This window comes from Nansenia antarctica (assembly GCF_963989245.1).
Source record: "Nansenia antarctica genome assembly, chromosome: 4".
Lineage (NCBI taxonomy): Eukaryota > Metazoa > Chordata > Actinopteri > Argentiniformes > Microstomatidae > Nansenia > Nansenia antarctica.
Window position 1 is genome coordinate 22,995,898 of NC_137689.1, and position 13,122 is coordinate 23,009,019.

Here is a 13,122-nt window from a genome sequence, read left to right on the forward strand (position 1 = left end):
CTATCCCAACTTTCTCTTTGGGCCAATATTGTAGCTCATTCCCATTATCCTCCTCGCTCTCTCTACCACTGAATGGATTGCTCGCTCTTTCCTCCCTTTATCTGGAGATAAGATACTTACTTTTCAGATAAAGCATATTATGATAAATCAAATGAGCTTTGTGGGTGTTTGTGCATCTCTCTCTCTGTGTGTGTGTGTGTGTGTGTGTGTGTGTGTGTGTGTGTGTGTTTGTGTGTTTGGTTTATGGCACTGGTTTATCACAGTTTACTGTAATCTGTTGATGATCTGTCAATGTGTGAAATGCTTGAATTGATCATGATGTGTACCGTTTGTCTACTCTACCTTGACCCATTGCAAAGACGCAAATAATCGATATTCCACAATAATAATGGATATGTATTTCAGACATTTGCCCTAGGTGCAGTGCAGGCCTCATAAGGTGTGCAATTCGATATTTAAAATAAAGTTGTGATACTATGCATTTTATTATAATAATATGAATTAAGAAAAAAGCATTGAGATCCCATTCCTTTCATGAGTGTTTTCATGCACTGCAGCCTGCTGAATTACAGACTCTTCTTTCTGCTGTATATTTGACTGTTACTGTAAATAACAATACAAATATAATAAAAAATAAAATAAAAAGTAATCCTTCTTTCTTCTAGCATTGTAACAGCCAGTGACCCCTGGTTCAACATATATTTGTTTTCATATGATGACTGATGTATAGATTATTCACTTACTTTAGACAAATGTAGCAACTTGGATAAAGGTGTTTGTAATACTGATTTTGAAATGAAAATGATTTAATTGAGTCCATCCAGTATATCATTTTAATAAAATAACCATTTGTATTTATCAATTGCAAATCCTACGGGTTGTGGTTGGTCAACGAAATTTTATTTCCGAAAATATTATATTCGTTATTGATTATTCTTTCATAGGAAATTTTTGCTGTTGCTGAATTTTAGACTAATTAATGGGCTTTTTGTGTGGCTTAATATGTTCATTTTCCTAATATGGCGATGCTTGAAAAAATTAACCAGGCGTTGGAGGAGTGACTGTCAAATGTTGATTGTCCACAACTCTGAAAACATTTTGAATATCAAGGTTTTCTTTCTTGAGAGTATAAGAACAACACCTACAACACTTTTAGCATACCAGGCATTTCTTAAAATAAAAAAAATATTTAAAACTTAAATGTAACATTATATCAGAACGGTTAGCTTACAGTAACCTAAACAGGACAGCTATCCCAAAAATGGCAACATTATTTTTACAGTATTTTTTTTTTAACACATAACGAATTAGTAACCAAACACTAAACGGTTGCAGCTTCACAACGAGTAGGCCTCGCCATGGCATGGTAAATCAGAAAGAAATAATAGGCTATGTACAAATGTGTTTGTCATTTATAAGGGACTTCTGATTACTAAAGTGGGATGGGGATAGGAGAGAGAGAGAGCGAGAACGAGAGAGAGAGAGGGGGGAGAGAGATAGAGAGATAAGGGAGGGGGTGTGTGCCTCTACTTCACACTTCTAATTAGCTGACCCTGTCTGTGTGTGTCAGTACTCAGTGTAGCGGTCTCCTCCGAGCGCACAGGCAGCACGCGCCTCTTCACCTGCACCACGCCTGCAGAAATAGAAGTCGGCGCGCTGTATTAGGCCCTAGACTACGGTGTGCAACTGAAGACAGGAGCACAAGACACGTGCTTTGTGTTCAAAACGAGTCAGTCAAGTGAGGAAGAGGAGATAAACGAAAGAAAAAGAGAAAAAAACAGCTCGGAAACATCCCGGGCACTCCACTTACGCATCAGGTGGAGAGGAGAGCAGGACCTGGACCAGAAACGTAAACTTCAACAAGGACCGAGAGAGGGCAATAGTCCTCTGAGAAAACACCATCCCAGATCGTTTGTCTGATAAGAGCAACAATCCAGTGAGCAAAAGGACTTAACATCCAGCGCAAGGATGATGTCCTACATTAAGCAACCCCATTACGGCATGAACGGGTTAACGGGCATGCCTGGCCCCGGGATGGACCTGCTACACACTACTGTTGCATATCCATGTGAGTATCATTTACTTTGTATTTCTTTGTCATACAGTTTTTGTTTATTTCTGGTCGGCCTAGGCTATTTGAAAATAAAATGTTTGATGCGTATAGTGATGCGCGCGAAGGCAGTATGGATTTTTAGATCCCGTTGATATTCATTTATTACAAGATGTTATCAGATTGGAATGATGATAATAATAATAATAATATGAATATGTATATCACTTTTAATACGTTATTATAATTATAATCAATACATGTATTATTATTATTATTATTATTATTATTATTATTATTATTATATCCTGGTATTAATGTGTACTTATTGTACTGTAGTATTTTACAAAACAAGAACAGAATTGGGTACAAATCACTCCAAACCAAACTAACAAATTAACAAAACCTATCCATGGATAACTGATGATAGAGTGTGAATTTTACAGTTGTCTACCGGAGTCATCTATTTCCCACTAAAACTGAAATCTCTTGCTAGGCTATAATGAGCCTTCTTAACCACTAGCCTTCTATTGTCGCCAAAATGTAACCACATATACCCGCTCTATCATGATAGTTGCCATGGTAGTGGACCACAATAATGTTACAATACTTTTTTGTGCTCTAACTGCTGGTAGCGGAATTGCATCCTGATCATCGTTTTTTTGCTATTAAATTGCAATCATGAACTGAGAGCTATAGGAGTTTCCTGATGTGGTCTTTTGTCTACTTGTCTAGTGATCTATGAATAATATGATCTTTCAAATAAATAGTTGTAAGTCGCTTTGGATAAAAGGGAAAAAAATGTAAATGTAAATGTGAAGAACTCAAAAGACAGTAGACCAAGATTCATGAGATCTCAGTTGTTCTGAACATGTGCATTGAATATCTGATGTCCATGTGAATGACAGATAGATAGCCTCCCTTCCCCTCAGCCTCCCTCTGTGCTACATTAATGCAATCCATCATTACCATTATTATCACACAGTCTCTGTATCTCTGGATTTCTCAGCCACTCCCCGGAAGCAGCGTCGGGAGCGCACCACCTTCACCCGCACCCAACTGGACATCCTGGAGGCACTCTTCTCCAAGACCCGCTACCCCGACATCTTCATGAGGGAGGAGGTGGCCCTCAAGATCAACCTGCCTGAGTCACGTGTCCAGGTACTACGTGGCTGATGACACATGAAGCTTCCATTAGATATGTAGAAGACCTCATATGGTCCAGTAGAAGGATGGGCTAACGGGTGACTGCTCTAGTCTCAACAGTAGGTGTCAGTCTGTCTACCACCATGCCATGCAGGTTCAGTTAAACCTACTGTACATACATTGGTGATCTCAACATACCAGTGACGGCTGGTGGAGGCCTTTGCTGCCCTTCTACCTCCACCAGCCTCCACTGCCAGATAGAGATCTGTACAGGTTCTAATCATTCTGCATACATCCCTTAACAGGTGAAATAGTGTACACGACACACTCTTCTTTAGGAGAAATACTAACACCTAGTTGGCTGAGTGGCACATACTCTCAGGTGGGACTGTACGATTCATGTGCGCGTGGTTTTAACCCGTTCATGTGTGTTTCTGCCTCTTTCTGCAGGTGTGGTTTAAGAACCGCAGGGCCAAGTGTCGTCAGCAGCAGCAACAGAGCAGCGGCCAGTCCAAGCCCCGCCCACCCAAAAAGAAGGCCTCACCTGCCCAGGAGCCCAGTGGCCCCGACCACACGGGCAACCCCACAGGGTCCTACAGCCCCTCCCCCGTCCCCTCGGGCCCCACCCTGGACCCCAGCTCCAACCAAGGCAATGCAGCCGTGTCCATCTGGAGCCCGGCCATCTCGCCCCTCGCCGACCCCCTGGCCTCCTCCTCCGCCCCCTGCATGCAGAGGCCCTCCGCCTACCCCATGAGCTACGGCCAGCCCTCCTACACCCAGGGCTACGCGGGCACCTCCTCCTACTTCACCGGCCTGGACTGCAGCGCCTACCTGTCCCCGATGCACTCGCAGCTGTCTGCCACCGGGGGTGCCCTGAGCCCCATCACCGTGCCCTCCATGGGGGGCTCCCTGAGTCAGTCCCCTGCCTCCCTCTCCTCCCAGGGCTACGGCACAGCCTCCTCCCTGGGCTTCAGCTCCGTCGACTGCCTGGACTACAAAGACCAGCAGGCCTGGAAGCTGGGCTTCAGCACAATGGACTGTCTGGACCACAAGGACCAGAATTCCTGGAAGTTCCAGGTCCTGTAGAGAGGAGAAGAGGGAGTGGGAGGTGAAGATGTCAACATGTATACTGTAAATTAATACCTCGCCAGATAGGATCAACTGATAACTGAGAGAGTTTCTTATTCGTAAACTCGTTTTTTTAAATCAACCCCTTTAGAAGTCTTTCACTCAGGGGAGAAAGGAAAGGAGTCCAGGAGACCCTAGTAAAGCCTCCTTATTGTGAACGCGAGACTGAACCTGAAAACGAACACATAGCCCATGGTTCCGATGGGTGAGATCAAGAGAATCCCAAATGTTCACAACGATACCATACTCATAATCATTCACCTCTTTTCTTTGCTGTTGATGGCTTGAGTTTTGTTTTCAAGACCCACAATGATACATGTAGATCAAGTGAGAGAAGAGAGACTGCAGTTGCAAGGAATGTTGAAATTGTCTTACTCTCTATTTTTGCTCTTTTCCCGAAAGGACCATCAGTGTTAATTTGAGTTTAGTAAGTTAATTATCATTGTATGCTTAAATTTAGGTTTACATTTGGTTTCTTTTAGGCTTTTGGAGCTAATGTGTTATAAGGTGTTAGGCTAGCATCATTCTATTCTATATTGATGAAGAAAAAAAAAGTTTGTTTTGTTTGTGTGAAATATTAAAGTTACTTTGAATCTACGTTTTTTTGTGATAATCATTGTAATTAGTTGAGTGACGTTTTCTTTCATGAGGTTTGACTTTCATTGGACATTTTAATGGATTCAGCGTTCTTTGCATTATGCATTTGAACGTGTTACGATTCGGAATCATTCTGGGTTCAGTATGTGTGACTCAAGTGACCACTTAACTTCACTCAAGTCAGGATGACTCCTGTAGCAGTACATTTCAAAAGAACTGGATGTGACTCTGGTGTTGGTTCTGGTTTCGGTTCTGTGTGCCACAGCAGTGTTCACCCGGCCCACATGGCTCTCTCTAGTCCATCATGCCATCGGTTATTTCTGCTGATCTGATTGTGGGAGTGCCCCAATCCTCTTACCGTCCCCTCAGCAATGCCCTAAGTGAATTAGTCAGGATTACTCCCCTGTCCCCCTCTGTCTCCCTCCCTCTCTCCCCCATGTTTGTCTCTCTTTCCTTCTCTCCCTCTACCATCTCTGCCTCCCTCTCTCTCTCTCTCTCTCTCTCTCTCTCTCTCACTCTCAGTCCTGTCTCTGTCTCTCTTTCCGTCCCTGTCTCTCCCTCTCCGCCTCTAATGGTTTCAGTTACAGAACATCTAGGCCTCTATCCAACTGAAATGGCCCATTATATGACATGACAAACATTTTAATACTGATCTTAAACTGCTTTGATAAAGAACACTTTTGAGATCAACTGTCTATCCTTTCAAAACAAACAACTTTTTCCCTCTTTCTCTCAAAGACTAAACTATCTCAAGGGTATATCATTTGTGACAATTGTTCTATTGTCCCTCAAGCTACAATATCTCCGTATTATCTGATCCCCCCCAATCCCACCCCCATCTGATCCCATCTCACCCCGCCCACCTCTTCTCCCCCCCTGCAACCTCTTACACCCCCTCCCCTTTGCCTCCACACCCCCACTACTCCACCTCTCCCCGACTCTTCTGACAACTCAATAATCCCTAGTTGACCTGGTTACAGCCATGCAATTTGACCACGAGCAGAAAAATGTGTGTCTATACTTGATTGTGAGCGTGTTTGTGTGCAACATGTGTATGGGGGTCTGTGTGTGTGTGTATGTGTGTGTGTGTGTGTGTGTGTGTGTGTGTGTGTGTGTGTGCGTGTGCGTGCGTGTGTGTGCGTGTGTGTACATACACAATGATTCAAGCTATAGAGTGAAAGCTGTGCCGCTTAACCAGACTGAATTAAATCACAACAGAGATGCATCCATAGAGATTAATCCATAGCCCCATCCCACTCTCATGCTATGTGTCTATCTTCAGCTGAAGGGTATCTTTTAAATGTTTATAAATGTGTCTTACAATAAAGACTTGGCAGAAAATTCCACCACATTCTTAACTGTAATCTTAGATTGAGATCAGAATGTGGCAGATTACAAATACATTACTTTCAGATGGAACACATGGGAAAAATATCACATGGCCTATTTATTTACCCAGCAACAATCTTGAAACACAGCTGAATATCTATAATATATGGATTGTGTATTATATAATACACAATCCAACTTTATCCTTTTCCTCAACCAAGTAAGGTGTGATTTAAATGTACACAGTATCAAATATTTAGAAGTAAGAGAAAAATAAGAGAGATTTTATGAAGCGTTTCTACGCACTCAACTCTGGCCCTAATCCCACTCTGCACCAGTTTAATCTCTCTGCCCTCCCTCTCGTTGGTCTGATTGGTTAATCCCTGCCTCTCTGTCTGTGTCCTGATTGGTTAATCTCTCTCACAGGGTGCAATGCAGTTGTAATCTGCCCATCAGCACTGGGAGTTTCAGACAGACATTTGTCCTGTAATCCCTGAGAGGAGCAGATGTGGTGGGGGATGGACATCCCAGACCTTGGAGAAGGTGAACACAGAGACAAACACAGGCTCTGATCTAATACTTAGAAATGGCTTCCTTCCTTCTTCCTTTCCGTGAAGTAATCATTCATCTCATAAAAAGTCATGTTAAGGACTATGTGCTATTGTTATCTTTTTAAAGAGTGCCCCGGCTTTTCATATATCCATAACATTCTAATGTGGTCACTCAGACTCTCAGAAAACTCCTTAACTTCTTCTCCCTCTCTGATGTAAGCCACATGAACAAGCTCAAAACCTCAAACTCCATCCAACACCGTCACATCATTTTTTCACACAATTTTCCTAGAAAAAGCTGAGTTTGCAGTGAGGGTTGTCCTATTTTGTTTGTTGTTGTAGTAAAATGCATGTATACCTGGGGTGCATTAATATTTCCATCCTATGTTTCAAACCCATTGGGTGTAATCAGAACACACACTTTAGTGTCTTTGAGAAGATATATATGAGTGGCACTGAGATATGTTTGTTTGGGGAACAACAGTATGAAATACATTGGGTTATGGGGAACACATTCAACTTCAATCAACATATTTGATATTTAAAGATGTCACCCAGACTGAAGAACAGACATCACTCAATTTCTCAATTTGTCCCCTGTAAGATCTCATGGTATATTATATAAAATATAAACTATTGCCCCTGTCCAATTCTCCACTCTCCACATGGGACTCTCAGAGGGTGCAGGGTGAGTGTGTCCCACGTCATGTTTAGAAAGTGCATGAGGGTGCGATCGCGCACTAATGTAATGAGTGTCATGGAAAATGTCAGAGCTGCGTGCAACCTGGTGGACTTGGAGACACGTCATTCTAAAGGGTAGGAGTGCTCAGACAGCAGGTCATAGTGTGGAGAAATGGGACAGGGCAGGGCACTGGCATACTGCAGCCAATGATGTGGCACACAACCATTGGTTAAGCTATAACATGTTTAATTGTGTTCGGTAGGCCTAGCTGACCAACATGCTGTTTGGGGGGTTAGAGCTGTGTTCTAGCGGGAATATTCTTGCCTTGGAGTGAGTGGTGATGTGTGAGTTTCCATTTGTAACAGTTAGTGAAGTCCCAAATTCTATAACAGCAACATGGCTGCCAGGTGAGTGATGCAGTATCATAATGCTGCTACTGCTGTTCAATGTCTCCCTCACCTGGTCAGGTACTGTAACTGCAGGAGGAATAACATCTTGCACACAGATGCAGAGGCACAGATGACATAACCAAATAAATAACAACATCTCTCACATAACAGGAAACCTCATTTCATCTGGGCGTCCGTGGTTTTCACATAATGTTCTACAAATCCATCTAATAATCCAATGTGCCACCACTGACTCTTTTAAATCTGTTTTATCACTAAAATATCATGCATGGTGTTTCTCATTTTCACATACTGATAACCATAGAACGAGTAAAAAAACACATTTGTAGCAAAAGAAAGAAAACAACAGATACATTTTGTGTAACATCTATTTATTACCACCATATGAGAAATTTGGAAAATACAAAGATCAGCTTATTTAAACATCTGAAAATCTTGAGGAATAAGAAAAAATATATAAGAAAACAAACATGAGGTTATATCGTGTATCACAAATTTGAGAAATGGACAGATTCTATGGTCAGAGCTACATAGGAAGAGAAAAAGAACCCAAACGTGCAGAGTAATTCTCACAACAAAGTCAACATTCTAATGTGACAACTCTAATGCAATCTAAAGACAGCGACAGGGTCAAATTGAGACTATAGCATCACGGACAATTACAGATTGATAATGAGTGGAGCTGGTATACATCGCCCCCATGTGGCTGCCATTGGAATAGGAGCTCTCTTATGAAACCGAGAAGCCCTTCCTGAATTAGTAAAAAACATGAGTTTGCCATGTTGTCAATGTGATTCATTTCTTTAATCAGATGTCTCTGGCAGAGGTAAACAAGAATATATGTGTATGTATGTAAAAAATAAAAAATAAAAATAGACACCATATCCACAAGGATAGTAAATCATCAATATTTTAAGTAACCAAGAGAAACTTGCCATTGAATACAATTTGCTTGGCTGATCAGAGTTCACACACTCACACACACACGCACAAACACACAAACAGACAGACTAATGTTGCTCCACAGAGCAGTTAGATGGTCAGATAACCATCCCCTTCCACCATAGATGTAAAGAGCTGGGTGAGAGGGAGGTCAGTGGAGGGAGGAGGCTGGGTAGATAGGGACCAGGGGGACCAGGGGGGTCGGGGAGGAGACTCCAGGTATATAGGGGCGGGACGGAGCAGGTGAGGGGGGGGCAGGTGAGGGGGGAGCATTGTGGTCAGACAAAGCAGAGGCCCTGGGGTTAGTTTTAGTAGCACCCTGCTGTGGAAGTTGCCGCTCCCCTTAAGCAGACTAGCCCCTGGGCGACGCCCCTCTGGTCAGACCACCTGTGTCTGTGTGGGAGAACTGTACCTGTGACGAAACACACACCTCGCCTGGTGCTTTACCCAGAGGACTCATGGAAAACCTCCTGGCCCAGCAGCTGAGCTTGCTGCGACACACAAACATACACTGTGTGGGTATTTATGTTTGTGTGTGTGTGTGTGTGTGTCTGATCAGAAACACCTATTACATGCACGAAAAAGGTACCCTAAAACATCTGCTGAAGACAAAACTATGAGAGACGAGACTTCAACATGTTTCTATCTCATCAAAATCACTGTTACTCTAAACGCTACCAAGACAACAGGGAGGGACTGGGACGGGCTTTGGGGGAACATTGGGGGGGGTAAGGGCTGGGACAGTGAGAGCTAAAGAAAGAGAGAACAGAGGTGAAACATTTAAGAGAGAAAGAGAGGGGGCGGGGGGAGACGGCGTCTAAGCACGCTCCCCGCGGATGCGGCGTGCCAGCTGGATGTCTTTTGGCATGATGGTGACACGCTTGGCATGGATGGCGCACAGGTTGGTGTCCTCAAACAGACCCACCAGGTAGGCCTCGCTGGCCTCCTGCAGACACAGAGAGACAAAGAGGGAGAGAGAACAGGGGATCAGAATTTATTTTGAATTGGGCTGAATCTGTGTGGGGGGGAGACCATATATACATAGATTTAAGGCAGAGTAAGGCCCAATCCCAATACACCCCTTGCCCCTACCACTTAGCCCTACCCCTCTGTTAGCCCTACCACTTAGCCTACCCCTCCATTAGCCCTATCGTATTATCTTCGGGGTTTTTTGTGGGGCAGTCCCACTCATATTTATTTTTTCAGACAGATAGTGAAGACTGACAGGAAAGTAGGAAGAGAGGGCATGTCAGCAGGGCATGGGCCGGATTCGAACCCATGCCGACATGGGCATATGTGTGCACTGTCGACCGCGGTGCTAGACCACTGGACCACCCCAGGCCACATATTATCTTAGTTTAATGTTGTTTCAATGTATATAGACCTTTTCTTCATAACAAGCATAAAGAAAAACTAGTATGCTGATGTCTCTAGCTAGATAGCTAACATTACAAAATTGTTTTACAGCTGATTTGTGCATGACAGTCCCATAATTCCATGTCGCATTTCCCCCCTTTGATGGCATATGACACCTGATACTTAACTAAAGTCCAGCAGCGAAGTTGCCGCTCTTCTAATATCAGTGCAGACTGGCAAGGTAGGAGCACAGGTTGCTAGCCTACAGAGCACAGCTATTCTGTCATGAAGTGGCCTGGTAATGAAGCATTGTTATTTTCGATTGATAGAGTGTGATGATGTATCAGGGTCTTGAAGGGTTGTCCCAATTCAAAGGGGAAGATTTCAACCACTGCCCCTTGTAACTCTGTTCCGAGGGGCAAGTCGAAAAGCGGGGGTAGGGGCAAAAATAAAAAATGGGATTAGGCCTACGGCTAAGGTTGGGAGGAAGGAGCTACACACATATACACACACACACACACACACACACAAACACAAACACACACACAAACACACACTGACCTGCAGGGCTCCGATGGCAGCGCTCTGGAAACGCAAGTCGGTCTTGAAGTCCTGAGCAATTTCTCTGACCAGGCGCTGGAAGGGCAGCTTGCGGATCAGCAGCTCAGTGGACTTCTGGTACCGACGGATCTCTCTCAGGGCCACGGTACCAGGCCTGGAACAAACACACACATTGTTGTTTATTCGTGAAATCAACAATCCTGCCTGCAGATGAACAGACAACTAGTCCCTCAATGACAGATAGTTAATTATTCCTGAGAGCCTCACTTGTACTGTGTGGGACAAGTGAGGCATAGGGTTGTGGAGTGGGACTTGGGTGGGTTGTGGTGAAGTGGGACATGGGGGGTTATGGTGGGGCCTTTACCTGTAACGATGGGGCTTCTTGACTCCACCGGTGGAGGGGGCGCTCTTACGAGCAGCCTTGGTGGCCAGCTGTTTGCGTGGAGCCTTTCCTCCAGTGGACTTACGGGCTGTCTGCTTTGTACGAGCCATTGCAGTTTGTTATCAGAGTTATGCAGAGTTATCTCCTGTGAAAGAAAACAAGAACACTGAACATTAAAATGTGTCATTAACACAACTGTGTCAGGATTACTGTGAGATTTTTTTGCACATTTTAGTAAAATTTTAAAAAGGTCACCCGTTATTTGATTTATTAAATGGATTTGTGAATTCCAAAAATCCGTTTAGTATTTGAGGCTTGTATTAAATTGGCACAATTCTCAATCAAATTACAATATTTCACTACAGTATTTCTTGTATTATGAGAACTTTCTATTTTGTTGTCGCTGAAACAGAGAGCAATCCAGCAACAAGGAGCCGAAGCATCTAACTAGCCAATCCATAAACACTGACATAACAACCAAACTAATATGCAGAATAACAATCCGAACACATCCAATCCAGTGGTCAATGTCGTCGATGGCGACCAATAAAAACACATTCAACAAACCGTAGGGGCGGGAACATAAACCCTAGTCCCGCCTCAAACCGCAAGATTATGGCCGCAGATAGGGAAGCAAACGAATGAGCCTACCAATATACAGGCAAAGAGCGGGACCTAAACTTTCAAAAATCTCCGAAAAACTACTAAATTCATACGACTATGAACATTCAAAGATCAAAGAACACAACTATACGTATTCAAAAAGTCCCCTTTAGACCTAGAGCGATGGTTGTTTACAGCGTATGAGCGAAGTAAAAATGCACATGAAAGTGGAGCGGAATTTTCTGTGCCTCGACCAGTGGAAGTAGAAAGCCTTTTTCTCTGGCATCGCGGCAGTCGATTTTCCATTTCTACACCGACGAAATAAAACGCTATTTTGAGAGAAAATGAAGTTAAACAAATCTAAAACTTAAATAAAACTGTGGTTAAGTGTTTTAGACAAAAATATATCTTAAAATTTGCCACTTACCTTGGGTGAATATTAACGTTTTTCGCACGGAAATAAATGTTATGGTTGTCTAGCTGTGTCAGTATTTACTAGCTCTCACACAATGGGAACAGGGCGTCCAGTAGGAAAATGGCTGCCGTGTCAATCATTTTTCTCCCACAATGCAACTGTTTTCATTTGTAAACACCATTTCTGATGCTACATTTCCATGACTTCTTGCTCATTTGGAACTGCTCATTCAGAAGTATGCTATATTTATAAAGTACAATTTCTCATGAAAAAGGGGGAGATTTATTACCACAATAAACTATAGGCTACGTTCTACTCTGCTGGAGAATGACAACACTTTACTCTGATATGTTGTACTTTGGCCAAGTCTAGACATGTGGTGGACAGTAACTATTGCATTTATTTGTGAAACGAAACAGGAGTAGCCATGTCATGCTGACTATGTTCATCAATTTCAGTTTCAATCTTCCTAAAATCTTCCTCATACAAATACACTTTTTTTTAAATAACGAAATGGAGCAACTCTGACACAAATGGCAGTTATGACACCATTGACATTAAGTTATCAACAGGGTTCGAGTTATGTGGGAGCCATAAGGAAGGTCTGAGCTCCCATGAAAGCAGTAAAATCATACATCTGTGGGGGTCGCTAATAATACATTACCACAACCATTATTTGATCATAAATGTCAATGTAATGAGTATTATTTACATTTATTTATATGATAAAATATTCTAAAATAAACACGTTTTCCAAAAGAACTACGCGCACCAGCATTAATCTCCTGTGAATGACAGTAGGCCTTTGACTGCCTGCACTTTACCACCAAGACACTATGGGGCGCAGTAGAATATTGTGCAACAGCAGAATAATATGATCGTTGAGAGCTTGCGAACGTGATTATTGAGAAGAAAACATTCAGTAGCTAGCTATCATGATTATTGAGAAGAAAACATTTAGTAGCTAGCA

At 42.9% G+C, this 13,122-nt stretch overlaps 2 protein-coding genes across 3 annotated transcripts; one reads left to right on the forward strand and one right to left on the reverse strand.

Moving 5' to 3' along the window:
* Window positions 1-1,968: 1,968 nt before the first annotated feature.
* Window positions 1,969-4,282, forward strand: crx (cone-rod homeobox; the record flags this gene model as incomplete). 2 transcript variants are annotated; one of them, XM_080530388.1, is made up of 3 exons in its annotated part: window positions 1,969-2,068; window positions 3,036-3,211; window positions 3,647-4,282. In XM_080530388.1, the coding sequence occupies 3 exons, from the start codon at window positions 1,969-1,971 to the stop codon at window positions 4,280-4,282; spliced, it is 912 nt and encodes a 303-aa protein (XP_080386514.1). The 2 variants fall into 2 exon arrangements, with proteins under 2 accessions (XP_080386514.1, XP_080386515.1); XM_080530389.1 differs by having other exon boundaries at window positions 3,060-3,211.
* Window positions 4,283-8,253: 3,971 nt separating this feature from the next.
* On the reverse strand, window positions 8,254-12,282 carry h3f3c (H3 histone, family 3C). Its single transcript, XM_080530300.1, has 4 exons — window positions 12,165-12,282; window positions 11,117-11,279; window positions 10,753-10,906; window positions 8,254-9,781 (listed from the first exon to the last, which is right to left on the reverse strand). The coding sequence occupies exons 2-4, from the start codon at window positions 11,242-11,244 to the stop codon at window positions 9,653-9,655; spliced, it is 411 nt and encodes a 136-aa protein (XP_080386426.1). The 5' UTR covers window positions 11,245-11,279; window positions 12,165-12,282; the 3' UTR covers window positions 8,254-9,652.
* Window positions 12,283-13,122: the final 840 nt, after the last annotated feature.